Raw genomic sequence first — 27,630 nt, 5'->3', positions numbered from 1 at the left:
CCTCCTCACACACACCTGCCAGCACCACCCCGCTCCTTAACATACACACACACACACTCTCTGCTCACACTCTGGGAGCCCTGCCGAGCACGGAACACACGTGCGCCGCTTCTCCTGCGCCCAATGAGGGGACAAACTTGCACACCCAGCCCGCACGGCGTGAATGCAAACAGCGTTTTCATAGTCGCTGGTGTCCCCCGCCTCAGCCGTACGACCCACTCACCACAGTGCCCATAGGCTGACCTGGAATCTGGAAGGTGCAGCGAGGAAAGGAGAGACGTGGTGAGTGCCACCTCCGAGCTGTCTTCGGGAAGACCCGTCCACCTCAATCTCCCCCTGTCCACATCTCCCTCAGAGCGCCGTGAGCAGCGTACTCAGGCCTGAAACTCTGGAGTTCCGGACCAGGCCAGACGGCACCCCTCCTCCTCCCCCGCCTCCCCACCCTGGGCCTGGGCCTGCGCTCGGTGGCCTGGCAGGAAAACCTACCCAGGTCGCGCGGCCTCCACTAGCTCTCTCCATGAGAAAGGCCCGGCTGGGCCCCAGCCCCGTGTATGACAAAAAGAAGCCGGGGCCGGCTCCAGGAGCTCAGAGAACCGCGCTGACGCAGCTTCAGAGCGCAGACGGGGCGCGGGGGTGGGGGAATCCAATCTGGGCTGCCTGGGCTGGAGAAGGGGAGGTAGGTGTGGGGCGTGGGGCAACTTCTGCAAGTTCTAGGGATGGTAAAGGGGGCAGGGGTACCTCCCGGACTAGGCCTTGGAACCCGTGATCCCCAAGTATTTGTGAGGAGAAAAAGAGAGGAAGAGAGACGCAGTTTTCGTAACGCGCGGCCCCCGCCCCGTCAGCCCCAAACTGGAAGGTAAATACTTACTTAGCCTCCGAACCAGGTACAAGCTAATACTCAACAATACTGATGCCTTGTTTTTTTTGCTCTGTCCGGACCGCAACGCTGTAGCCAATTTAGATATGCTATAAATTTAAGAGGTTGCCATGGCCACGGTGCGCCCATTGGCCGCTGGGCCCCCTACGTGCCGCGCCACGTCACCAAATCTGAATAAGGATGCGCGAATTACGCGGCGACCAGACAAAGATGAGGATCGGGACCGCTTGAAAGTGGGGGAAAGTGCCGGCACCTCCGCCACCGGGGAAAGCCGCTCCGCAGCGCCGAGGCCAGCAGCCACCCGAGATACCTGGGGAAGCCCGGAACAGGCACCGGGGCGTGCGGCCGGTGGCATGAGGTTGTGAACGCCACCCCCACCCCCACCATCCCACTCCCGGCAGCCCAGGGCCAGGCCAGCGATTGCCCAAGGACTTGACCGGCTGAGTCTTGGTCCGGACCGGACTCGCCCTGCAGCTGCTGAGACAAGAGGCGAAGGGCAGCGGAGGGCCCGGCAGGCCCAAGGGCCAGGGGCCCAAAGGGAGGGCAAGGCGGCTGAAGCCGCCGGGGCACGGGGCTATGATGGTGCACTGTGCCGGTTGCGAGCGGCCCATCCTCGACCGCTTTCTGCTGAACGTGCTGGACCGCGCGTGGCACATCAAATGTGTTCAGTGCTGCGAGTGCAAAACCAATCTCTCGGAGAAGTGCTTCTCGCGCGAGGGCAAGCTCTACTGCAAAAATGACTTCTTCAGGTAAGAGGCCGCGCCGCGCTGCTGCCTGCGCGCCCACCCTGCGCGCGCTCCACTGGGGAGCTGGGGAAGGGGAGACCCCCATACCCATTCCAGCCTCCCCGGATCATAAGCTTAGATGGGGAGCGGGCAGCACTTTGCTCTCCTCTTATCCTCGGTACAGGAAAGGTCCCGAGCCCAGGCGGAGGAAGAAGGACGCTGCTTCGCTGCCTCACGTTGGCTCGAGGCCGGCTCAGAGCGCTGGCGGGGCAGAGGGAGGAAGCCCTGACAAACTTGCTCTCTATCCCTCTCGGCCCCTTCCAAGCGGCTGCAACCCCAAGACAGAAGCTTCAATCCCTGTCCCGAGAGAGAGGAAAGATTTTTGCCTGAGTTAGAGACGCCTGGAGGCTTCTCGCTCCAGGCAGAATGTGTGAGCCCATCGACCCGCAATCCCAAACAGAAACTTCTCAGCTCCGGAAGGGGCCCAGCGAGGAAGGTCTCCCCTGGTGATGGGAGGAGAGAACCTCCCCACCCCCATCACGTCCCAACCCCTTAAACATTTCCTCCCATGTTGAAAAGCAGAAACGAAATCGAGGCTGAGAATCAGGACCTCTGGGGTCTAGACTGGGCTGTGGCACCTCCCCAGCACCCCCACCCCTGTGGGCCCCCTGGCTGGCCAGGGCAGATCACGTCTCTGGGCCTCAGTTTCCCCAGTCTGGAAGCCAGTAGAGTTTGGGGCAGCTGAGCCCTGCCTGTTTCCCCTGGGCACCCAGAGCCGGCTTTGTGAACAGGAATTCCCCGCGCAGAGGAAGGGGGGCGTGAATCACGCCATAGAGAAAGGCAGCCTGCCGGCCCCAGCGACTTCGCACTGGGAATTTGAATAGGAGAAAATGTCAGCCGCTCCTTTACACGTGTAAACTCCTTGGACCCGGAGGCCCGATGCCCCTAATGTAGCAGTGCTTGCAAAGCGCCTAATGATTTTTGATAAGGTGCATATGGCCAATTACGCTGCCGGATAAGGCCAAAAATGACTTATGGCTTCTAATGCCCTCACTACATCAATGTCACCCAAATTCACCCTGTTTAGAGACATGGGTGTGAGTAGATGCAGGGTCCCCAGAGTCCTGGGTCCTCCCCCACCCCACCCCCAACCTGAGCCTCACCCATCTCCCATTTCGGGGGAGGCTGACTTTCTCCCTGAGCTCAAAGAAGAAAGAAAAGGAATGAGATCAGGAACGCGGGAAAGGGGGGATTTGAGAGATTCCTCTCCTGGCCTTGCAGGGTCTATGATTGTCCTGCATTCACATTCCCCTGCTGCCTGCCAGGCCAGAGGTTTAGGGGGGCTGAAATTCGTCCCTGCTCTCTAGGGTCCGTCACTATGAGGCCCTGCTGTCCACAGCTCCTGATTAGCTCCAGCGGGTCCCAGAGCGGTAGATTGGAAAGCCTCTCCATTGGTACTGGAAATCAGTGGAAGGTTCCCTCCTTTCTGCTTCCTCCTTCCAGCCTAGGAGAAAGGCTCTCTGCCTCACGGCTAGGCTCAGCCAGCCAGGCAGATTGGCCCTAGCTAGGCACCAGCAGACTAGAAAGGATCCAGGAGGCAAAGCCACCAAGTGGCCCAAACTCTCCCCGCCTGGCTTCAAATCATTCATGGACTCTGAGTTTGCCTGGAGCAGCCCAGGCAGGCCTGGCAGGGGTTGGATTTGGGGAAGGACATCTTGGGGTGCTCTGGGCTCTCTTCTTGGCTGAAGGCTGCACCCACTGCTCACCCCTTCCCAGCCCAGGAGAATCTCAAAAACCCCAGTGGAGGCATGGCAGTCCCAGTCCCAAAAACAGCTCAGAACATTTGTCCCAGTCTCCTGCTCTGGCCAGAGCACTCAGGATTGGGGTTCCGTTTGACAGATATGGAAATGGGGACTTCACAGAAGCCAGGTTGGGTGGGAAGAGGTCAGGGACTGGGAAGGACTGGATACAGTCCCACCCCGCAGTGATGGGCACCTTGTGTCCACAGGCGCTTTGGCACCAAATGCGCTGGCTGCGCGCAAGGCATCTCGCCCAGCGACCTGGTGCGCAAGGCCCGGAGCAAAGTCTTTCACCTCAACTGTTTCACCTGCATGGTGTGTAACAAGCAGCTGTCCACCGGCGAGGAGCTCTACGTCATCGACGAGAACAAGTTCGTGTGCAAAGACGACTACCTGAGCTCATCCAGCCTCAAGGAGGGCAGCCTCAACTCAGGTATGAAGCCTGGGCCCCTCACTAGCCTTAGGCCTTAGCACCCTCCCACCGTGCCCAGCCTGGCACTCCCTACTTGGCCCCCGGTGTGCTGTCTGTGCTGAGCTTGGAGCTCATTAGCCCCAGGCAGTTCTAGGGCAAGGCAAGGGGGTTAGAGGCTAGAAAAGAGAAGTGGCTTTGGAGCAGTTTTACAGGGGATCTGAGAGCTGCCAGATCTTCCCCACCCTCCTTCAATTCAGGAGCATTTTCCAAGTTGCCCTCCTCCCCTAATTTGGAAGCGCACAATTCCCCCTTGTGTCATTTGAGCTCCAGGTAATTTCTAGATGCACTGGGAGGACATTAATTGAGGTCTGGAGAGAGGAGGGAAGTGAGAGGAAGATCCAAGCCCCAAGGGAATCTATGCCCTCCTCATCCCCTCTCCTTGAAGGTGGGAGTTCTCCAGAGGGTACGCCTCCCCCTACCCTTACCCAGGTACTAGCTGAGACGCGCGGAGAGGGCTTAAGAAGCGCCCATCCAAAGGCCCAGCCCCTCCTGGAGAGAGTGGGCGGGCACCGGGTCCCTGGGGGAGGGGCTGTCGCAGGTTTGGGAGGGAATCCAGAGGGACCGGCCGTAGCCTGGGCCGGCGTGAACCCGCCACTGGATTGAAGAGGCGTCTGATCGTCGCTGACGCCGCTATCCCCTTTCCGATCCATCCGCCCGCAGTATCATCCTGTACGGACCGCAGTTTGTCCCCGGACCTCCAGGACGCACTGCAGGACGACCCCAAGGAGACGGACAACTCGACCTCGTCAGACAAGGAGACGGCCAACAACGAGAACGAGGAGCAGAACTCGGGCACCAAGCGGCGCGGCCCGCGCACCACCATAAAGGCCAAGCAGCTGGAGACGCTCAAGGCTGCCTTCGCCGCCACGCCCAAGCCCACGCGCCACATCCGCGAGCAGCTGGCGCAGGAGACCGGCCTCAACATGCGCGTCATCCAGGTGCGGTCCGGGGCGGGCACAGCTCCTTAGGCCCGCAGGCCCGGGAGCCGGGAGCCTCAGAGGAGTCTCCCGCCAAGCTTCCTTGGCTACTAGCGCGCCTGGTTCTGGTCTGGGAGCAGACTGTAAGCCCGATTAGGGCACTCGCCCGAGGTCAGGGACTGTGAGCCGAAAGACTTCATGTAGCCCTGCTGTCTTCCTGGTGGTGCGATTTGGGGCCGGGTCACTTTACCTCTCTGAATTCCGCCCCCCACCTCGCTCAAGGAAGCTTGTAAGCCTCTCTGGGATCCGGGATCCCCCTTTAACTCCCACCTTTCGAGCAGAGAAAGAGGCGATGCCCCCTCCCTCCCTGCGCCGAAGCGCCGGCAGACAAACGGCCAGAGGCTGGCTCCGGAGCCGAGGGGCCGAGGCGAGAGTCGTGCGCAAGGGAGGCCTTTATAGAGCCGTCAGGCCGCGGGCGAGCCGAGGACCAGGAAGCCCAAGTCTTTATGAGTCGCCCCACGGGTCCGCGAAATCCTTCACCCTTGGCTGGTTCGCCGAAGCCCCTCTCCACCCCTCCCGGCCTAATCCGTCCCGGCCCCGCCTCGAGGGAGTCCTGGTGCGGAAGAGGCGCAAGGACCCAGCGGGGGCAGCCCAGGCAGGGAAGGGAGGAGAAGGGAGGAGAGGGGAGGAGAGGACACTCTGATCCCTAGCTCACAGCCCCCTCCTCTGTCCCAGGTGTGGTTTCAGAACCGAAGGTCCAAAGAACGCCGGATGAAACAGTTGAGCGCCCTGGGCGCCCGGAGGCACGCCTTCTTCCGGAGTCCGCGGCGCATGCGTCCGCTGGGCGGCCGCTTGGACGAGTCTGAGATGTTGGGGTCCACCCCGTACACCTATTATGGAGGTAAGGGGCGCCCCGGGATTCGCTGCTCCGCACCTGCCCTGTTCTGGGAACTGAGGGCAAAGTGTCCTGGCCGGCGCGCTTTCCGCCGCAGGACATCACCCACTCTCTGGACACACAATCACGGACACATGTACACTCACCCACATCTCCTGGACACAAAATGAGACACATGGTCTCACTCACACAGTGATGCACACAGAAGCACACACGAGATGCAGTGACACACTCACCCTCACCCACGCAGGGCACAAGGTGCACTCACACTTGCGTTCAGACACTCCAGGAACGCATATCTAGACACGATCGCACGATCACGTACAGATAAATTCTACCCTCTCACACACAGGTACACTCACGGAGACACAACCCCACATAGGCACACACTCCCACCAGTCACACTGAGGCCAGCACTGGCAAATCCACATGCATGCCGCCCCCACGGACAGACACACAGCCTTCCCGCCGCCCTGGGCCCCTGTGCCTGGTGTACTTGGTATGAAGTGGATTCTGAGCGCTGGAGGGTAGTGTCAGGGGAGGGGATGGGGGTCTGGATTCATTCCAGGCCGCCTGCTCACTAGCGTCGAAGGCAGCAACTCCTGTTCCGTGTTGCGGGGTGTGTGTGCACAGTATCTGGCAGTGTTAGCCCAAATGCCGGCAGTAGATCTGGGCAGGACTATAGCCCACCCTCCAGTCCCAAGCCCCCTGGGTTTCCTACAGACTAGGGGCACAAGGGCTGGGTCAACCCCAGATTTCCACCGTCTTTGGGGCTGCAGAGAGGGAGGAGCCCCAGTTTACAAAGGCCTTCAGATGGTGGTACCAGGCTTGGGCTCGGGGTGAGCTGTCCCCTTGTCACCGCAGCTTTTCCTTCTCTCACTTCCCTCACACTGGATTGGTGAACCATCCCAACTCCCCCTACCCGTTTTTTTCAGCTCCTTACCCTGAGCCTCATTGCTTGAGCTCACCGAGCTCACCGTCCAGTTCTTCCCAGGGCTGAAGGCTTAAGAAAGCACCTCTCCTCTTCTGTTCTGAAGCTTCTGAATTTGGAGAGACCCCAGGGCTGCCTATGTCTGAGAGGCATCTGCACTTCTGAGTCGTAGCGCAGGTTAAGAAGAGGCAATTTCTCTTAGAAAGTGGGTTCAGTGGCAGTGCTGGGAAGGCAGGAGCTAGGCACCCAGGTAGACCCAGAAGGTAAGGGAAGATAACCCCATCACTAACGTCAGCACATCCGGAAGCCTGAGGGGGGATTACACCCGACCAAGGCCCCTAGAAATTGTGGGCAAAATGCCAGGCTCTGCTTTCTTTCAGGGCAGAGACCCCACGCAGTGGCAGGGCTCAGGCTGGAGCGCCACAGCCGCCCAACCCTGGACAGCCCCCCAACGCTGGAAAGCCCCCACCCCTGGACAGCCCCCAACCCTGGACAGCCCCCCAACCCTGGACAGTCTGGATGGTGGGCGTGTCTTCCGGGGTCTCCACTCACCGACTCTCTCCACCTAAATTTGCCTCTTTCCCTACAAAATCTGGGCCCAGAGCAGCGAGGTAGTGGGGGAGGTACCGGCCCGGAATTTTTCCCCGCCTGGGTAATTAACCAAGGTTTCCCCGAGGACCAGTTCGCCCCCGCCCCGACTATCCCACAGCCTCCTCTCCCTGCGTGCTGGATGGGGTGGGGAGCTGGACACGGGGGCCCCTCATTCCGCGGAATGGTGGGGAGGACTCCCCAGCCCCCAGCGAGGCAGCCCCGCCTAATCCGCGCTGGGAGATCCCGGCGGCGGAGACCGGCAGCGGGCGAGAAAGGGGCCGGGCGGCGGGGCCGGCGGCTCCCCGTGGGAGCGCGGACAAAGCCCCAGCTGCGGCTTTTGTGCCCTTTTCAGACGGCGTTTGTTCCAATTACCTCCGGCCCGGCCGCCATATGGGCGGAGGCGGCGCTCACGGCGCCGGGGCCGCGGCCTTCGCTGGTTTTCCGGCTCGCTGCGGGCCGCGGCAGTCTCCCATCCCTGTCCCTTTGGGGCTCCAAATTCGCCGTTCCCCATCTTCCCCTTCACTTTCGGGGAGAATTAAATTAATGGTTTTAAAAAGTAATTGGCAACCGTTTTAGCTGTTGCTTAAACTGCCTCCTAGCCACGCCTCCAGACACCCCCCATTTGGAAAGATTTCAGGGTTTGGAGACGCAAGAGGATGGCAGGGGGCATTAGGAACTTGCCCCTTGACTGAGATCCCAGGACTCAGCAGGGGGAGTGGATTTGCAGAAGAGACTCAGGCTTCTGGGCGCGCTGGTTTTCCCGCCGTACAAAGCGGGTGCCTGGTACAAGGTGGTCCTTTCGTGAGGTCCCCCACGTCAGTCCTTCAGGGCCCCACCTGGTGGGGGAAGGCAGGATATCCCGAAGGTTCTGGAAAAGGGGCTATGTGAGGAGGTCAGAGGGTTGATGTAGATTTGTTGAGGCAGAATGGGTTTGTAATCCAGAGTCCCTGCACCTCCTGAATTTGTGGGCAAAATTCGCATCTTTGCATTTTCCTCGAGAGAGAGAGCCCATAGCTATCAACAGCTTCTCAAAAGGTCTCAGTGTCAGATGCTTCAGAACCTGGGGGTCCTGGCAAAACCAACCCGGGGCAAGGCTGGAGGACCGAGCTTCTACCCCAAGGCGCCGGCGGAGCTCTGGGCATGACCCACAGCATCTTCGTGTCCTCCCCCTCTCCCAAGTCGCTGGAGCTCAGTTTTCTCTGTCTCAGGCTAAGTGAGGCCGGTACAAACGGTCTCACCGGGATCGACGCGGGGGCCGTACTTGGCGAGGCAAAGGACTTGGACTGGGTTGGTGGGGCGCAGGGACCGAATTTAGGGCTCCAAGGTCTTCCCGCCCGGCCTAACCCACCAGTCCCTCTGAGCTCCGACCGCGGCCCTGATCCAGTTTCCCCCGACCCGGTCGCTTCCCGGTCTCATGCATTTCGCGCTCTGCTCTGTCCGCTGGTTGGTCTCTGCCAGGTTCCTCTCCCCAGGCCTGTCAGCCTCCGCTTCTCTGGAGGTTCCTGGGACTCACCTCTGATCCACCGTCTTGCGTTCTCTGGGCGCATCGACTTCTCTCCATCTTCAGGCTCACTCCTGACCCTTGCTGCGGCCCCCGGGGTTTCCATGCGTGTCTCTCACCTCGGCCGTCTCACCTCTCTCTGCGTCTTCTCGACTCCTCCGCGACCCTCCGATGTCTCTGGCTGTCGGGTCTCAGCCGCAGACTCTGCGTCTCTGGGTCTCTTTTCCGCCTTTCTCTCTGCCCCTCTGCGGATCTCTCCGTCTGTCCCTCGCTGTCCCGCATCTCTGTGTCTCTCACCGACTCTAAGACACTCAGGAGTCGTTCTGTATCTCTGTGTCTCTGGCCGCCGCTGTCTCTCTCCATCTCTAGGTGTCAGGGAACCTGTGAATTTGAAGCCTCCGAGTTTTTGCCGCGTGTGTCTCCCACGATATCGGAGTCTCTCCCGTCTCCGTGTCTAGTCTCTGGCAGTCTGAGTCTCTTGCCCTTTCGAGATCTCTCATTGTCTGTCTCCACAACCTTCCCCGTGGGTCTGCGACGTCCACTGTCTCTAGGGGCGCCGGCCTCCGCAGGTCTCTCTAACCTCGGTCCGTGTCGCGCGCTCCCCTCTCTGGCCCTCTCGGGTCCCCTCCTCGGGTCCCGGGTAACCCCCCCCCCCCCCCCCCCGCCTTCTTCACCTTCTCTCACCGCGCCCTATCTCCTTCCCGCTTACCCCCCTGCAGACTACCAAGGTGACTACTACGCTCCGGGAAGCAACTACGACTTCTTCGCTCACGGCCCGCCTTCGCAGGCGCAGTCCCCGGCCGACTCCAGCTTCCTGGCGGCCTCGGGCCCCGGCTCGACACCGCTGGGCGCGCTGGAGCCGCCGCTCGCTGGCCCGCACGCCGCGGACAACCCCAGGTTCACCGACATGATCTCGCACCCCGACACGCCGAGCCCCGAGCCGGGCCTGCCGGGCGCGCTGCACCCCATGCCCGGCGAGGTGTTCAGCGGCGGGCCCAGCCCACCCTTCCCCATGAGCGGCACCAGCGGCTACAGCGGACCCCTGTCGCATCCCAACCCCGAGCTCAACGAGGCCGCCGTGTGGTAAGGCCGCCGGGCCGCCCCCCGCGCTCGGTCCCCGGGGGCCCCGCCCCGAAGCAACCTCCTGAAACCAAAACGCCCGACGCGGACATGGTGGGAGACGTGGGTATCCCTCGGGGGTTCTCTCTCGGGTCCGCACTCAACTGGCAGCTGCTCCTCGGCTGGACGCCGAGGGGGGCCGACCCCCATCTCCACTTCATGGGCTCTCCAGGGGCCTCAGCCCACCGCCAGCGCTCTCCCGGCAACCGCGAGCAATTTCTTGGGACCAAAGTCAATACTCCGGAGGGTCAAGAGATTTTGAGCACGCTCTAGACTTTCCTCGGGCCCCCACCCACCCACCCACCCACCCAGCCACCGCCACCTTTTTGGACTGAGAGGGGGTGAGGCCAAGAGGCGGAGACGGTGTTATTCCTTCTCTCTGCAATCCGAGGGGCATTTTGTAATCTTATTTCTCGCTGTGCTTTCCCCGTCTTAAAAAAAAAAAAAAGATAAGAAAAGGAGGAGAGAGATTGAAAGAGGGAGAGGAAAGGGGACAAGATGAGGAAGAGAGAGATGGAGAGAGCGTCAGCCAGAGGGAGAAGACGGAGAGCGAGCGAGGAACTCGTGTGAACCGGGAGCCACCGGAAGGGAGACCGAGCCACCTGCGCGCTGGCGCTCCCTGGTGGCCAATCTTGAGGCTCAAGGTCAGCTTCTTTAGGAAGGGGGCTGTGGGTCAGGACGTGGCCAGCCGGGTCCACCTCCCGATCTTCCTTACTTTGACGTTTATGTTGAGCCCGAGGGTGCAGGCCGGACTCGAACACGCGCACATCCTGCTCTCCCCCTGGGTGAGGCGCCAGGGTTGCTGGGCTCAGACCCACAGACCACCCTCCCTGCCCGGGGCCTGGAGGCTGGGCCGTCAGGATGTACAATATTATACTTTTTTGGAAGTTGAACGCTTCTAGTTTCCTTATTTTGTATAAAGAAGAAACAAATAAAGTATGTTTTTGTGTTTACTGTTTATTTATTGTACTCTAGTTATCCGGGGTTGGACATTTTTATATTTTTAAGAGGAGGTAGGGCAGAGTGAGGGAGGGGAAGCAGAAAGAGGTTTACCTAAAAAAAAAAACAAAAAAAAAAAAACAAAAAAATCAACTTTTTTAAAAAAGAAAGATTAATAAAAAGAAAAAATGTTTTTTCCCTCAGCGTTGTGTGGTTTTCTTTTTTTGTCCCTACCTTGATAATGACTCAGAGGTAATGAAACCACTCCTTTCCCTGGTTCTGTCTCTGACATTAAACCCTTGATGGATGCAAAAACTTCTGCTCACCCAAAGGGGGAGCTCTTCTAGTGACTCCTAGGTTCATGAAAGTGGCTGTCCTCTTCTGACAGCTACTATGTGCCAGGCACCGTATCTCCCCATGCTTTATGTAGTACCCTGCTCTAACACAGGCCTGCCCAGCATATAGTAGGTCTTCAGAATGTTTGATGAATGAATGACTGTGTGATTTGTTTGTTGCCAGCACCTCAGAAGAATTACAACTTCACTCCTAACTATTCCCCGGTGTAATTTCTGGTGGCCCAAAAAAAGAGCAGGCTGGTAAGCTGATGCTGGTTATCTGCAAGGCTATGTTAGGACTGAAGTGCCCCTCCTCCCCAAAGTGAGGCTGTTGTGCTCTGCAAATCTTGTGCAGTGCATGCTTGTCTTTAGATAAAGGCATGAGGGAAAGAGTGTCCAGTGAGATTTAGGAGGCCTGAGGCTACTACCTAAAACAAGTCACTCTCCTTCGACTCAGTTTCCCTACTTGCAAAAGCAGGGGTTGGAGAGAGTTCTTTCTACATTCCCTTCCAACTCAAATGTCTGTAATCTCAGCACTTTGGGAAGCCGAGGTGGGTGGATCGCCTGAGATCAGGAGTTCAAGACCAAGAAACCCTGTCTCTACTAAAAGTACAAAAATTAGCCAGGTGTGGTAACAGGCGCCTGTAATCCCAGCTACTTGGGAGGCTGAGGCAAGAGAATCGCCTGAACTCAGGAGGCAGAGGTTGCAGTAAGCTGGTATTGCATCACTGCACTCCAGCCTGGGTGACAGAGCAAGACTCTGTCTCAAAAAAAAAAAAAAAAGAGAGAGAGAAAAAGAAAAAGAAAAGCAGGAGAGAGAGGTAAAAATAAATAGAAGAGTGTCCTGCATTGGGATCACTTTTCGCCCAAGCTTGGGGTGAGGGAAGCTGGCCCACTGTAGCTGCAGCAGGGGAAGGTGGGGAGCAGACCACCATGGGACAGGTGCATGCTCAGAGCCCCACTGTTCTGCCCTTCTTCTTTATGTGTTCCTCACAAGAATCATGCAAGGTGGCTCACCTTTTTCTTTTCTTTCCTTATAGCACATTTGTCTTTATCAGACCAATGCTACTTATTTGTGGAAAATTTAGAAATCTCAGATAAACAAAAGGAAGAAAATGTCACCACCCAGAATCTCAAGCACTATAGAAATGTAGTTGATGCATTTTCTTTTGGACGTTTTTCTTTTCTTGTTTTTGTTTTGTTTTGTTTTTTGTTGTTGTTGTTGTTGTTTTTCCATTTTGAAACTTGAGATCATACCCTATACTCAATATGCGGTCATCTGCTCTGGTTCACTCAGCAATAGCTTCCAGATGTATAAACTGATCTTCAGAGACAGAGCTATGTCATTCTGTATAGTCACTGCTTAAAGTTCTCTTCAACGGTTGAGCCATCCTTTTATAGTTTTTGTTTTCTTTTTAACCAATTCTATTGTTGGATATTTGGGTTTGTTTCCAATGTTTCACCACTTTAAACCACATCAGAATATCCTTGCAGCTGAATCCTTGGACACGTATCAGGGTAGGTATTTTTGGCCCCCTCAGGGTACTCAGAGAGGCTGAGGGACTGGCCTAAGGTCACACAGCTGGGAAGTGGCAAAGCTGAGATTCAAACCCATGTATTGGTTGTGTTTCTACTTCTCTATGGTGCCCTAATTGTAATGGATTCTAGAGGCCAAGAGAGAATTTGCAAGGTGGACCTCATCTCTGGCGGGTCCCTGAATGCTTTCTGGGCATGTGTGAACTTTGCAGTGGGGCTCGCTTAGAACTTGCACCACAGTGATATGGGGGAAGAGAAGCTAGGGGGAGGAGACGACTCACCCCTTCTTCAAACAGGGTTGTGACAGGGAGATAAAGGTCAGGGAGAGAGGGGAGGGGAGGAGGTGTGAAAGAGAGAAAGAGGAGGGGAGGGAGGCAGGAGAAAAGGAAGGAATAAGGAAGCAAAGAAGAGGAAGACAAGGAAGAAAGGTTAGGAGGAGGGAAAGGGGAGATTAAAGCTGTAGGAGGAAGAGCCCCCATAGGTGTTCCAAGTCACATACTCATGCTCCATGCTCATGCTCCATGGTGTCCGGGGACCTCCAGCCCCTACCCAGATAGGACACTTAGACCCAGAGGTGTCCATCAGTGAAGGTAGCAGAGTGAGGCTGCAGGATGAGAAGCCACAGTAGAACCAAGCCCTCTGCCCCTTCCTCCAGGTACAGGCACACACATACACACAAAGATGCACCAGACAGACACGTCCGGGCCCACACAATGCATACTTACACACATGAAAATACATGTACACAACCAAAACACAAGGATATACAGATGCATGTTCACAGGCACATGGATACACACACACACACACACACACAAAGCAGCCACATGGACACACAGCTGTGCATGCACACAGAGACACATACAAATACAAGGGCACAATGGTAGGTGCACACATCTACATACACATGCACACACATGTACATTAACAGATACCCACAGGCTTGTGTACACAAATGCACACACCTACAATATGTCTAACCCCTGTGGACACACACAAACCCACACACCATGTCCTTGCACACATGCTAACACACATGTACACAGGATATATACCTGCCCCTTGAATACTCACAGCTTCAGTCTGGGAGAACTGGGAGAGGAAGAGGCCCCCTTTTAGTGTCAGGAGACTTAAATAACCCTGGGGTGGCCCATCAAGATCTCCAAGGGTGGCTCCAGAAGCCAGGTCCAGGAGGGGTGCCATGATTTCTGCATGATCAGTACTTGTGGACACACTCCCCATCGTTCCTTCCTCGAGTATTCACACAAGTGAAGAGGGTTGGCAGCCTAGGTTACCTGGGAATGGGATGGAGGCAGAACAGAGCAGGGGCTCTGGGATCCAGGACACTACCTGAGTGAGGAACTGGAGGTTGCTCACTATGTCCCCTTTCTGGGCCTCAGTGTGCTCATCTGTGAAATGGACTCACAACATCATTTCCTACACCGGGTGTGGTGAGGATGGAAAAGAAGTGGCTCAGCCTGTGGCCAAGGTTCAGGAAATCTAGGGCCTGGGTGACATCCCCATTTCCATGTCTCTCTCTCTCTCTCTCCCCCTCTCTCTCTCTCACACACACACACATACATACACACACACACACACCAGCTTCCATGGAGGGTAACAAGAGGAGAGAGAGGGCCTGATTCACACCAAATTCACTCCCACTCCTGTGCGCTCATTTTAATTCCCCAAGTGCTTACTGGGCCCAGGGGCTCCAGGAGGAGACACTCTCCCACCCCGAGCCTGGCACAGTGTCCCTGCAGGTGCACAGCGGTGATACTGGGTGCACATCGTTAAGGAGGCAGTTCCTGAGAAAGGCTAGATGGTGAAGGGGAGCAGTTGGGAAGGGACGTTTGTCCTTCAGCATCCACAACCGTTTTCTCAAAGTATGATCAGAGGACAATGCTTGCTACAAATCGTAGACCCGGGTCCCCCAACTAATGGCTGGAATTGTCCTCTGGAGTGGGGCCCAAGATGCTTCACATTTAGCTCCCCAAGAGATTCTGGCACCTCCCAAACATGCAGGACCAGTGCTCAACCTGTCTCCAAACCCGTTGGCCAGCCTCTCATTCAATCCTCACAATGTCCCTTCGAGATTAGCTTTGTTCTTCCCACTTTGCAGATGGAGAGACTGAGGCCCAAGAGGTGAAGTGAGCTGACCAGAGTCACACAGCCAGCGAGTAGCACAGCCAGGTTTTGAATTGAGAACTTTTGCTGCAAGAGCCCACATTGTCCCTGGACCCAGGACAGAGCCCAGTGCAGAGTCTAGTAACTACATGAATGACTGAATGAAAGAATGAATGAATTAATACAATTCAGCTGCTATAAAAAGGGATTCTTTAAAAAAAAAGGGCTTAATGAATACTAATTCTTACTGATGGCAACCTCACAGGCTTTTGCTTAAAACCCCCTTCCAGGTTAAACAAAGCTGGCCAGAAGAGCAGAGGGCTTCGTGATCATTGCCAAGGTCAGAAGACATAAGGACGTCTGGTTTCTCCATGTTTGCCCTCCTCCCTTTCCTCCTCCATTAATGTATCTGCTCATCTCCTTCTATCTTCATCGCCTGTATTTATTATCTCTTAAAAATAAAAGGTTTCTGAGAGAAAAAAAACATCCCAGGGCATACAGGTAAAGAGGCAAGCCAGGCTCTCCTGCCAGTGCCCTCCAGCACTGGAAAAAGGGGGACCTCGCCTGTCCCCTTGCTGCCCCTAGGCTATAATTCTGGCCAACACCAGACAGTTAAACCACACGTACTCCAACCCGCGTCATGCATGCTCTCCTCCTGTCCCTGTCCCTGTCCCTGTCCTCCTGCCCCGAGATATACACCCCACAGAGCACAGGGCTGACCCACTGTGCTTAGGACTAATATTTAAAATGCAGAATGGCTGTGGAGGGTGCCTACTTCCAAGCCTTGTCGTGCAGTAAAAAGATATAAACAGAATAAATTACCTCTCCAGCTTGGATTATGAGACTACCCTTCTCCTGACCGGAATTTTAAGTCCTGCCTCCCTCGTAGTGCTTCACACGGCTGATTTATGGAAACTCAAGCACCTCTCTGCATATTTCTTCTGTTCAGCCAAGTGACCAAGTTTACCCTTCCTATGCCATTAGCGTTATTAACACCTGGGTAACCGATCATTGCAAATGGGCCATTTCTGTGATGAACGGAAGCCTCTCCAGCCGCTTCTCCAGGCCAGCACCACCTCTGGCTTCCTCTTTCTGAATTTTGTGCCAGAGCTCAGAACCATCCTCACCTTCCCCTGCCCCCAGCACCTGCTGATGGGTTCCTGGGGGCTTGGGGAGGAAATGTCTCACCCCAGCAGGTGTTCGTGGCTTTCTGGCAAGCACACAGGAAGTGACACCACAGCTGGTATTCATTTATTCTTCAGAGAATTGACCAGGGAATGAAACTGAGGCTCAAAGAGGGCAAGAGAGTGGCCGAAAGTCCCACAAAGAGTTTACAGAGGAGATGGGATCAGAATTCATATCTACTAACCTCTTGCTACTCAAAGTGTGGTCCGCGGACCGGCAGTGGCATCACCTGGGAGCTGGTTAGAAATGCAGCGTTTCAGGCCCCACTCCAGAACTGCACACCACACGTTGCACAACTCCTAAGGAACCTGTGTGCATGCTTCATTTTTGGAGCAGTGGCTTGGAAATCACACCCAGATTCTCCATGATCCCTTTTTCACTGCAGGAAAACCTTATGGTGCAACTTTTCTTTGTTCGGAAACAGCTGAGATCCCCAGCTCTGTGGTCTAGCTGAGTAAGTGTAGAGGAAGGAAGTAGCTGGCTGAGCTAGTGATGCCCTCCTGGGCACCTGCGGTATTCCTGTCCATGTCTTCCTCCATTGTAACACCTCAACCCACATTGTGTTTGTGTCTCCACCCCAACTTGAGACCAGGGATCATGTGACCTCACATTAGGTACACAGTATCTCTGAGCCTCAGCTTTGCAAGGCCCTATAAAAGGAGCACAAAAACATCTGACTTCAAGTTTCATCGTAAGGGTTAAATAAGGCCATATGTGTCATAGTCTAAACACAGTGCCTGTCAGAGAACTGGCCGATAGTAATAAACACAAAAATGAAATAATAATAATAATATAGTAATAATAACAATGGCCATTCATTGGATGCTGTCATTATTATCTATTCTTTTTTCTGCTTTGAGGAAGTGCTTAAAACATTTTTTAAAACAAAGACTTGGCCGGGCGCGGTGGCTCACGCCTGTAATCCCAGCACTTTGGGAGGCCGAGGCGGGTGGATCACCTGAGGAGTTCGAGACCAGCCTGGCCAACATGGTGAAACCCCGTCTCTACTAAAAATACAAAAATTAGCCGGGCATGGTGGCAGGCGCCTGTAAACCCAGCTACTCAGGAGGCTAAGGCAGGAGAATCGCTTGAACCCAGGAGGCAGAGGTTGCAGTGAGCCAAGATCGTGCCATTGCACTCCAGCCTAGGGGACCAGAGTGAGACTCCATCTCAAATAAAAAAAAAAAAAGACTAACTTCACAGCCTATTGGACAAACATGTAGTTTATTACTTTTCAGAATATACTTCAAGATTACCAATGCTGCCTAATGGAAAATTATGGGGCCTATGAAGATAAGACTGGGAGTTGGGTGCAGTGGCTCATGCCTACAATCCCAGCATTTTGGGAGGCTGAGGTGGGTGAATCACTTGAGATCAGAAGTTCAACACCAGCCTGGCCAACATGGTAAAACCCCATATCTATTAAAAATACAAAAAACATTAGCCAGGTGTAGTGGTGTGTGCCTGTGATCCCAGCTACTTGGGAAGCTTAGGTGACAGGATTGCTTGAACCCGGGAGGTAGAGGTTGCAGTGAGCTGAGATCACACTACTGCATTCCAGCCTGGGTGACAGAGCAAGACTCCATTTAAAAAAAAAAAAAAAGAGAGACTGGGTCTGACACATAGTAAGAGGTCAAGGCCTAGTGGAGAAAAATCTGACATCTTTTAAAAAAGAAATGTGGCTGGGTGCAGTGGCTCATGCCTGTCATCTCAGCACTTGGGGAGGCTTGGGTGGGAGGATTGCTTGAGCCTAAGAGTTGAGACCAGCCTAGGCAATATACTGAGACCCCATCTCTACAAAAAACATTAAAAATGTATAATGTAAAAGTTAGCCAAGTATGGTGGTAGTCCCAGCTACTCAGGATGCTGAGGTGGGAGCATCACTAGAACTCAGGAGGTTGAAGTTGTAATGACTATGGGTGTACCACTGCACTCCAGCCTACATGACGGAGTGAGACCTTGTCTTAAATAAAAATAAAAATAAATGCATCATCAGGAGATGAATAGATAAATAAAACATGAGCCGGGCATGATGGCTCATGCCTGTAATCCCCGCACTTTGAGATGCTAAGGCGGGAGGATTGCTTGAGTTCAGGAGATCAAGACCAGCCTGGGGAACATGGCAAAAACCCATCCCTATAAAAAAATTTAAAAAAACACAAAAATTCACTGGGTATGCTGGCTCATGCCTGTGGTCCCAGCCACTCGGAAGGCTGAGATAGGAGGATTGCTTGAGCCTGGGAGGTCGAGGCTGCAGTGAGTCATGATCGCACCACTGCAATCCAGTCTGGGCAACAGAGCAAAACTCTGTCTCAATAATAATAATAATAATAATTAACTAATTAAAGATAAAATGTGGTATATCCATACAATCGAATATGATCCAGCCATAAAAAGGAATGAAATGCAGATACATCTTGATACAACATGGATGAACTTTGAAAATTGTACACTGATTTAAAGAAGTCAGTCAGAAGAAAATTACACATTATAGGATTCCACTTATAGGAAATATCCAAAATAGGTAAAACCATGGAAGCAGAAAGTGGATTGGTGGTTGCCAGGGGGTAGGGGGAGGGGAAATAGGGACTGGCTACTAAGTTGATACAGGGTTTCCTTTCCTTGTGATGAAATATTCTGGAACTAGACAGAAGAGGTGACTGCACAGCCTTGTGAATGCACTAAATGCCTCTGAATTGTTTATTTTAAAATGGTTAATTTTATGTTATGCTTATTAAAATATGAAGAAGGGCCAGGCACAGTGGCTCACACCTGTGATCTCAACACTTTGGGAGGCTGAAGAGGTGGATCACTTGAGGTCAGGAGTTCGAGACCGGCCTAGCCAACATGATGAAACCCCGTCTCTACTAAAAATACAGAAATTAGCCGGGCGTAGTGGTGCACGCATGTAATCCCAGCCACTCAGGAGGCTGAGGCACAAGAATCACTTGAACCTAGGAGGCAGAGGTTGCAGTGAACCAAGATCCCATCACTGCACTCCAGCCTGGGCAACAGAGCAGACTCTGTCTCCAAAAACAAACAAACAAACAAAAATCTGAAGGAAACAAAATACAGTTTGTTATACTCCGAGATTTAAGGAAGACTCAAGCCCAGCTAAACACAAAACCCCATGCCTAACGAAGAGTGTTTGAGAGTCTGTGTTATAATACCAGTTGCAGGTTGTCTGGTTTTAGCTTCTGACTGCAGATATTATTGAAGAAAGAGTTTGCTTTGCACCCTTTTTTTGGCAGGGGTGGTCCCTGAAATAAAGATCAGGCCTCATTATGTGATGCACCCACCAAGGCAGGGTTTCCTGAAGTGTGGGATGGGGACCCCTGGAGAACCAGGTATTTTCAGAGATGCCTAACATTCCGTGAGGAAGTCACTCTCCTTCCAGCTCTCCTTCAGCACTTCTGATTGTTTTAAGGAGAATCTCTGTTGGGGTTTAGCATGTCTTAAGTGCCCTATAACACTTGCTTATCCAGGCGACCATAGGCTCAGGCTTGGAGACCTGGTGGGCAGAAGCTAGTAACTATGTAACGATATAGTTTTGTTTTTCATTGTATCTATTTCCATACATAGTGTCTAATTCTGGGAAGTGATACTGTTTCTCCATTTAGAGTGGGGATACCATTTTCTTTCTAACAGTATTGAAAGCTTCAAGAAAAATGCAGGCCGGGCGCGGTGGCTCAAGCCTGTAATCCCAGCACTTTGGGAGGCCGAGGCGGGCGGATCACGAGGTCAGGAGATCGAGACCATCCTGGCTGACATGGTGAAACCCCGTTTCTACTAAAAAAAAGTGCAAGAAACTAGCCGGGCGAGGTGGCGGGCGCCTGTAGTCCCAGCTACTGGGGAGGCTGAGGCAGGAGAATGGCGTGAACCCGGGAGGCGGAGCTTGCAGTGAGCTGAGATCCGGCCACTGCACTCCAGCCTGGGCGACAGAGCAAGACTCCGTCTCAAAAAAAAAAAAAAAAGAAAAATGCAAATGAGGGACTAGTAAAGATGATGCATGAGTCCAGGCACCATGTTGCATACCTGTAACCCCAGTGCTTTGGGAGGCTGAAGCGGGAGAATCTTTTGAGCCCAGGAGTTCAAGACCAGCCTGGACAACACAGTGAGACTCAATCTCTACAAAAAAATGTAAAAATCAGCCTGGCATGGTGGTGAATGCCTGTGATCCCAGCTACTTGGGAGGTTGAGGTGGGAGGATCTCTGGAGCCCAGGAGGTTCAGGCTGCAGTGAGCTATAATCACTTCACTGCACGCCAGCCTGGGCAACAGAGCAAGACCCTGCCTCTCTAGGAAAAAAAAAAAAAAAGATGACTCATGGGGATCTGGCAAAACCCTAGGTGGCAATATGGGTTTGGGGATGATATTTCAGGAATATGCCTACTCAGAGACAGCTGATCCCCAGCTGGCCCACTCCAGGTCACTGGAGCTCTCTCTATAGTAACCGCACAGCCCCATGGGATTTTCAGTTTGGCACTGGCTTTGCTATGTTTGTGCTGTGTGACTGCGACAAGGTTACTTACCCTCTCTGGGCCTCAGTCTCTTCATCTGAAGTATGTGGGTGGAAAGTGCACCAAAGACCCTGGAGCCAAGTTGTGCAGACCTCTGACTTGTCTGATTTCAGGTTGAGGCTGCAGTGAGTTATGATCACTCTACTGCACGCCAGCCTGGGCTACAGAGCAAGACCCTGTCTCTCGAAAAAAAGAAAAAAAGAAAGGTGATGCCCGACTTCCTGAACTTTCTCTTCATTTGTTCATTCATTCGATTATTCAGCAAACATTTTTTAATGGCTTAGTGTACACTAGGCACTCCCTGGACTTCCTGGGCTCCACGTAAGTAGAATAGACTTTGGTCCCAGTCCTCACAGAGCTAATATTCTATGAGGGGACACAGATAGTAACCGAAGGAGAAAGGGAGCAATAACTTCAAATCATGGTGGGAACAGAGAGTGATGAGATTGAGAAACTGGGCAATGGGAGGGGTACTCGGCAAGGATGGCCCAGAGTACAAGTGGGGTACTCACCTTGAGTGCAAAATGTAGCGGGGGCACCAAAAGCTGAGTAACAAAAATAAATAGTTCTTTGCTTTTGGTTTTGGTTTTTGAGACAGGGTCTCACTCTGCTGCCCAGGCTGGAGTGCAGTGATGCAATCACAGCTCACTGCACCCTCAACCTCCCAGGCTCAAGCAATCCTTCCACCTCAGCCTCTGAAATAGCTGGAGCGATAGGCATGTGACATGACACTCGGCTAATCTTGTTATTATTTGTGGAGACAAGGTCTTGCTAGGTTGCCCAGGCCGGTCTCAAATTCCTGGGCTCAAGTGATCCATTCACTTCAGCCTCCCAAAGTGCTGGAATTACAGGCATGAGCCACCATGCCTGCCCCCCCCAAAAATATATATAATATATACATATCACATATATATAACATATATAATATAATACATTACATATATTATATGTATTGTATGTATTATACATAACATATTATATAATATATATTGCATATTATATATGTTATATATTGTATATTTACATATAACATATTGTATATAATATATATTACATATCTTATATGTATATAAATTTTGTAATAAGCTAAGAGGTGGGTATGTTGCACACCTATGGTCCAAGCTACTCCAGAGGCTGAGGCAGGAGGATTGTTTGAGCCCAAGTGTCCAAGGTTGCAATGAACCATGATCGCACCACTGCACTCCAGCCTGGGCAACAGAGCAAGGCTCTGACCAAACAAACAAAAGAGACTACCCCGACTTCTGGTTTCCAGGTGGCAATTCAATTGGGGGTACCAGCCTGAAGACTAGCAGCAGGGAGGCCGGGGGGAGGCTGCTGGTTCCCTCAGGTGAGGGACGAGTCTGTTGGTGTCTTTTGTGTACACAATGGTGCATCTTCTCCCTGGAAGCCTTTGAGGGATGCTTTCATTCCCCATTAAGCAGCAAAGGAAACTGAGGCTCAGAGAGGTGAATGCACCTGCTCAGGGTCCTAGCTAGTAGGGAGCAGAGGTGGGATTTGAACTCACATTTTTATATACCTGGTTGGCCTATTTTCTGCCCATCTCACCATCTCTGAAGAATGGGCCAACCATGTAATTTCACTTTAACCTCCGTGTTCTTCATCTGTAATATGGGTCAAATCATAGAACCCACCTCCAAGAGCTGAGGTAGTCAAAGAAATACGCCACACTCAGGCTAAGTCCCCATTCACTTTTACCTTAAAAGAACATAAAAAAGGTCTTTTCTCACTCGCCTCTCTCTCTCTGCTGGCTCTACCCTAAAAGGAGAAAGTTTGGTATTTGTTCTTCAAACATTGATTTTATTTTTTAGATCTTTTTGGAAGGGGAAGGATTGGTGAAGGTAATCAGTTTTCGGACTTAAGATAAAAAATCACAGGAAAGGGTCGACTTGACTCTTTATAATTAATGGGGCGGCTTGTAATAGGATTCTCCTGCCTGTGGCGCTCCCAGGAAACACCTTTTTACATAAGATACTGCCCACACCGGAGTGGCAGCGGGGTGATTTATGGGGTTTCTTGCTCCAGAAAACCTCTCCTGGGGTTGCCCAGCCAGCGGAATTTATCAGGGAGTTTGGAAGCAAAGCAAGAAACCTGCCCGTGACATTTTTGGTGGAGTTTAAAAAGCACAAACACCGGGGAAGAGAGAGGCCAATGGGACAGGGGTAAAGTAGAGAGTGTTCATTTACATTGGGTTTTCTACAAGCAGAGGCTGAGATGGGGATTCTGGGCACGTGACTTACTAAGGCGGGGGCGCTCCCAGTAGAATGAATGAGAGGAGCAGAATAGAGAGATGCGGGGAAGCCAGGCTCAGACACAAGTTCAGGTGGAGTCTGGACCCTGAATGGTACCCATGGGGTTGCCCCACTTTGAAATGAGGGGATCTGCTTTTCCTTCTTCCTTCTTCCTTCTTTCTTCTTACTTCTTTCTTCTTCTTCTTCTTCGTTTTCTTCCAGACAGAGTCTTGCTCTGTCACCCAGGCTGGAGTGCAGTGGCACAATCTCAGCTCACTGCAACCTCCGCCTCCCAGGTTCAAGTGAGTATTGTGCCTCAGTTTCTCAAGTAACTGGGACTACCGGTGCCTGCCACCGCCTGGCTAATTTTTTGTATTTTTAGTAGAGATGGGGTTTCACCATGTCAGCCAGTCTCGAACTCCTGACCTCAGGTGATCCGCCCACCTCGGCCTCCCAAAGTTCTGGGATTACAGGTATGGGCCACTGCACCCAGCCCAGGAGGGGCTGTCTGTATTTTTTATTAATATATGTCTATATTAGCCAGTCACTGGCTGTGGGCCACCTGCAGGCAGCTGACCCCACACATCTCTGGACAAGGGGTCCCCCATGGGTAATTCTCTGGACAGGGTGCAGCTGAAGTCTGTTAGCAGCCAACACATCCCAGCGGCTGGGGGATGATTGCACCTACCTGGTTAAAGGATCTGAATCCAGGAGTGGAGGGCACCAGTAATGTCCACTGCAGAGGCAAAGGATGCCCAGGACAGGACATGGAAATCAAGGCTGAAGGGAGGCAGGCAGGGGAGATGTCTCATGCTGAACTCTTCCAGGACTTCCCTCATGCTCAGGAAGAACCAAAGCCCTGCAAGGCCTTTCATGATCCGGTATCCTTTCTGTTGACCCCTCCCCCATGCTCTGTCTGTCTTCTATTATCTTCTACTATTCTCCCCTCACCCCTTCCCTACAGCCACCCTGGCCTCCTCGCACATTCCCACCCCAGGACATTTGCACATGCTGTTTCCCCTGCGTGACCCACATGCTTCCTCCTTCATTTCCTTCCAGCCTCAGCTCGAACTTCACCTTTTCAAAGAGGCCTTCTTTGATCACTCTCTCTCAGCTAACTGTAATAAATTAAGAGACGTAGGAAACAGAGCAATCAAACGCAACATGGGCCAGGCGCGGTGGCTTGTGGCTGTAATCCCAGCACTTTGGGAGGCTGAGGCAAGATCACTTGAGCCCAGGAGTTAGAAACCAGTTTGGGCAATATATCAAGACCTTCGCTCTGTTTTAGAAAAAACAAAAACAAAATGCAACATGAAAACTATTTAGATTCTGATCCAACAAACTAATTCTCTCTCTCTCTCTCTCTCTCTCTCTCTCTCTCTCTCTCCCTCTCTCTCTCTCTCTCCCCCCCTCCCTCCACTCTCCTACCACCCCCAACCCCCCTTTCTGGGTTTGGTTTTGTTGGGTTTTTTTGAGATGGAGTTTTGCTTTTGTTGCCCAGGTTGGAGTACAGTGATGCAATCTCAGCTCACTACAACGTCAGCCTCCCGGGTCTTAGCAATTCTCCTGCCTCAGCCTCCCAAGTAGCTGGGATTACAGGTGTGCGCCACTGCAGCCAGCTAATTTGTGTATTTTCAGTAGAGACAGGGTTTCACCATATTGGTCAGGCTGGTCTCAAACTCCTGACCTCGGCCTCGGCCTCGGCCTCTCAAAGTGCTGGGATTACAGGCGTGAGCCACCGCACCCAATCTTGTCTTTCTTTTTTAAGACAAGATCTCGTTTTGTCACCCAGGCTGGAGTACAGTAGTACAATCACAACTCACTGCAGCTTTGAACTCCTGGGCTTAAGTGATCCTCCTGCCCCAGCCTCCCAAGTAGCTGAGGACTACAGGCATGAGTCACAACACCTGGCTAAAATGTTGTGTTTTTTGTAGAGATGGGGTCTCTCTATATTGCCCAGGCAGGAAATTTTTTTTCTTATCTGTTAGAGATCCATACTGATATACTTGATGAGTAAAATAGTGTAATGTTTAGGATTTGTTGAAAATATTCCAACACAATAAATAGCCCCCCACCCCTTTCTTGCCATTCTCTCTCCCCTTATCCTGTCTCATCTTTCCTCAAACCCCCTATCAGTATCTGACACAGTGTATTTTTATTTGGGGCTTTGCCATTGTCTGTCTCTTTCCATTAGAATGTAGGCTTCCTGAGGCCAGGGCTTTTGCTGTATCCTGTATGTATGCCTGGCACAGAGTAGGTGCTTAATAAATATTTGCTAAATAAATGACCAGATGGATCCCTAGGCTCTTCATTCCCCAACCCCTTTTACTCCCTCCTTTTGGATCCCCCATCTCAGACATCTACACAGATGGTTGCCCAAGCCAAACTTGGAGGCCACCCTTGGCCCACCCCCTTCCCAATCAATTCCTGAGTTGTGTTGACTTCACCTTCTTAATTTATCCAAACTTGTTGCCTTTTCATGCAAACCACATGACCTGGTCTAAGCCTCCAGGGCCCTTCCCAGGGCTACCCAATCAAACAGAGATCAGTCCGGAGCTGGTCCTCCAGGCAGCTTATCCCAGAGCAGAGAGATTTTAGCTCACCTGGAGTCCCACCTCCTCATCCACAGCCACTCACTCATCCACTCCTTCCTTCTTCATTGTAGTAGAGACTGCTAGTTACCCTCTAGTCCCAAGTCTTCTTTTTAGAAATTGAACGCTGAGCTTTAGCTGGCTAAGTGTCCTCCCAGCTAGAGACTACATTACCCATACTTTCTTACAGCTGGGTGATTGGGTCTTGGCCAATGGGCTGTGAGCAGAAGGGAAGTGTGCCACATCCGGGTAATGCCCTTAAAAGGAAACATCTTGCCCTCTACTTTCTCTTTCCCCTTACTGCAGCCTTGGTAATTATGCGCTAATTTTGACCAGACACATGAGAACAATATTTCAAGATACAGTGAAGCAACAGAATAGAAAGAACCTGCCTGGTTCCCGGTATTTCCTTGTGGAGCAGAGCTGCCTCCCTGCCCTGAAATAACACTGTAGTTTTAGATCTTTTTATTATAGCAGGTTAACCTATACCCTTACACATTTGCTCCGTATGGCAAAGACTTCTTGTCATCCTCAATATCCATTCTATTCTTGGCTTTTTTTGTTGTTGTTGTTTTTGGTTTTGGTTTTTTGGTTTTTGTTGTTTTTTTTTTTTCAGGCAGAATTTTGTTCTATCGCCGAGGCTGGAGTGCAATGGCACAATCCTGGCTCACTGCAACCTCCTCCTCCTGGGTTCAGTGATTCTCATGCCTTAGCCTCCCGAGGAGCATGGTAGAGCACACCACCATGTCCAGCTAATTCTTGTAATTTCAGTGGAGATGGGGTTTCACCATGTTGCCCAGGCTGGTCTCAAACTCCTGGCCTCAAGCAATCCGCCCATCTTGGCCTCACAAAGTGCTGGGATTACAGGAATGAGCCACTGTGCCTGGCCCGTTCTATTCATCTTCCTCTATAGCAGAGCCTCTGACTTTGGCTCAGTAGCATGGCTGACTTTTATAGAGACTACATTTTTCAGCCACCTTTGCAGCTAGTTACGGCACATGACTAAGTTCTGACCAATGAGCTATGAGCAGAATTAGTGTGTAGCAACTATTTTAAGTGTCCCTAAAGAGAAGGAAGGTTCCCTTCTTCATCTCCTCCTCCTTCCTGCTGCCTGGGATTAGCATACAGTGGCTGTCTCTCCAGCATCCACTTGGGACCATGAGGTGACCACGGGAGTGGAAGCCAGTCACGGCCATGCAAGCAGAGCAAAGGAGTCTGAGTCCCCGACACCAGTGGACACAACACCGGCCTTGGAGTGCTTAATTCCAAACTTGTATTTGTTTATTTATTTTTTGTTTGTTTGTTTGAGTCTCCCTTTGTCACCTAGGCTAGAGTACAGTGGCGCAATCTCAGCTGCCTGCAGCCTCCACCTTCCAGGTTCAAGCGATTCTCCTGCCTCAGCCTCCCAAGTAGCTGGGATTACAGGCATGGGCCCCCATACCCAGCTAATTTTTATATTTTTAGTAGAGACAGGGCTTCACCATGTTGGTCAGGCTGGTCTCAAACTCCAAACCTCAAGTGATCTGCCCACCTCAGCATCCCAAAGTGCTGGAATTAAAAGCATGAGCCACTGCTTCCAGCCTTACTTCCAAACTTTTAAGTGAAAGAGAAACAAACTTCTATTCTGTTTAAGTCTCTTATCTTGTGTTTCTTGAATTGTCAAACCAAACCAAACCCTAACTGATATACTCACTCATTCGTTCATTCTGAAATGAACCAGAAACACAAAGTAATGGAAATAGGTGTGCAGGTCCAGAATGGATCTCCCAAATCCCCCTGCCATGGGACACGAGGTGTCCAGTCTGATCCAGAAAGCCCTGGAGGAGCTGGACCTGGAGGTCCCCAATCAATCACTCTCTGTCCCCATGACAACAAAGCATCCCACCAGGCAAGTGGAAAGACCCTTGGGTCCCCACACCAGGCATCCTGGAGTGAGCAGCTGCCCATCTCTGGACCTCACCATGCTCCTCGCTGCCAGCATGTTGGCTCTGCCAGGCCTCTGGGAAGCTCAGGCAGGAGGCTCCAACTCAGAGTAATTTTCCGAGCCCCTAAGGTGGATGGAAAATTAGGAAACGGCTGGGCGCGGTGGCTCACGTCTGTAACCCCAGCACTTTGGGAAGCCAAGCCGGGTAGATCACTTTGAGCCAGGAGTTCAAAACCACTCTGGCCAACCTGGGTAAAACCCCGTCTCTACCAAAGACAGAAAAATTAGTTAGACGTGGTGGTGCGCTCTTGTAATCTCAGCTACTGGGGAGGCTGAAGGAGGAGAATTGCTTGAACCCAGGAGGTGGAGGTTGCAGTGAGCTGAGATTGTGCCACTGCACT

General features: G+C 52.5%; 1 protein-coding gene across 1 annotated transcript; it reads left to right on the top strand.

Moving 5' to 3' along the window:
* The first annotated feature begins 878 nt into the window (after nt 1–878).
* On the top strand, nt 879–10,099 carry LHX5 (LIM homeobox 5). The gene is made up of 5 exons (XM_025403029.1): nt 879–1,626; nt 3,611–3,834; nt 4,534–4,811; nt 5,526–5,691; nt 9,428–10,099. Exons 1-5 carry the CDS (start codon nt 1,454–1,456, stop codon nt 9,793–9,795), a joined length of 1,209 nt encoding a protein of 402 aa, XP_025258814.1. The 5' UTR covers nt 879–1,453; the 3' UTR covers nt 9,796–10,099.
* The last annotated feature ends 17,531 nt before the right edge of the window (nt 10,100–27,630 follow it).

Source organism: Theropithecus gelada, chromosome 11 (assembly GCF_003255815.1).
Source record: "Theropithecus gelada isolate Dixy chromosome 11, Tgel_1.0, whole genome shotgun sequence".
In the NCBI taxonomy this organism is placed as follows: Eukaryota; Metazoa; Chordata; class Mammalia; order Primates; family Cercopithecidae; genus Theropithecus; species Theropithecus gelada.
Note: the sequence above shows the minus strand (reverse complement) of the source record. Positions and strands in the feature narration are given on the sequence as shown.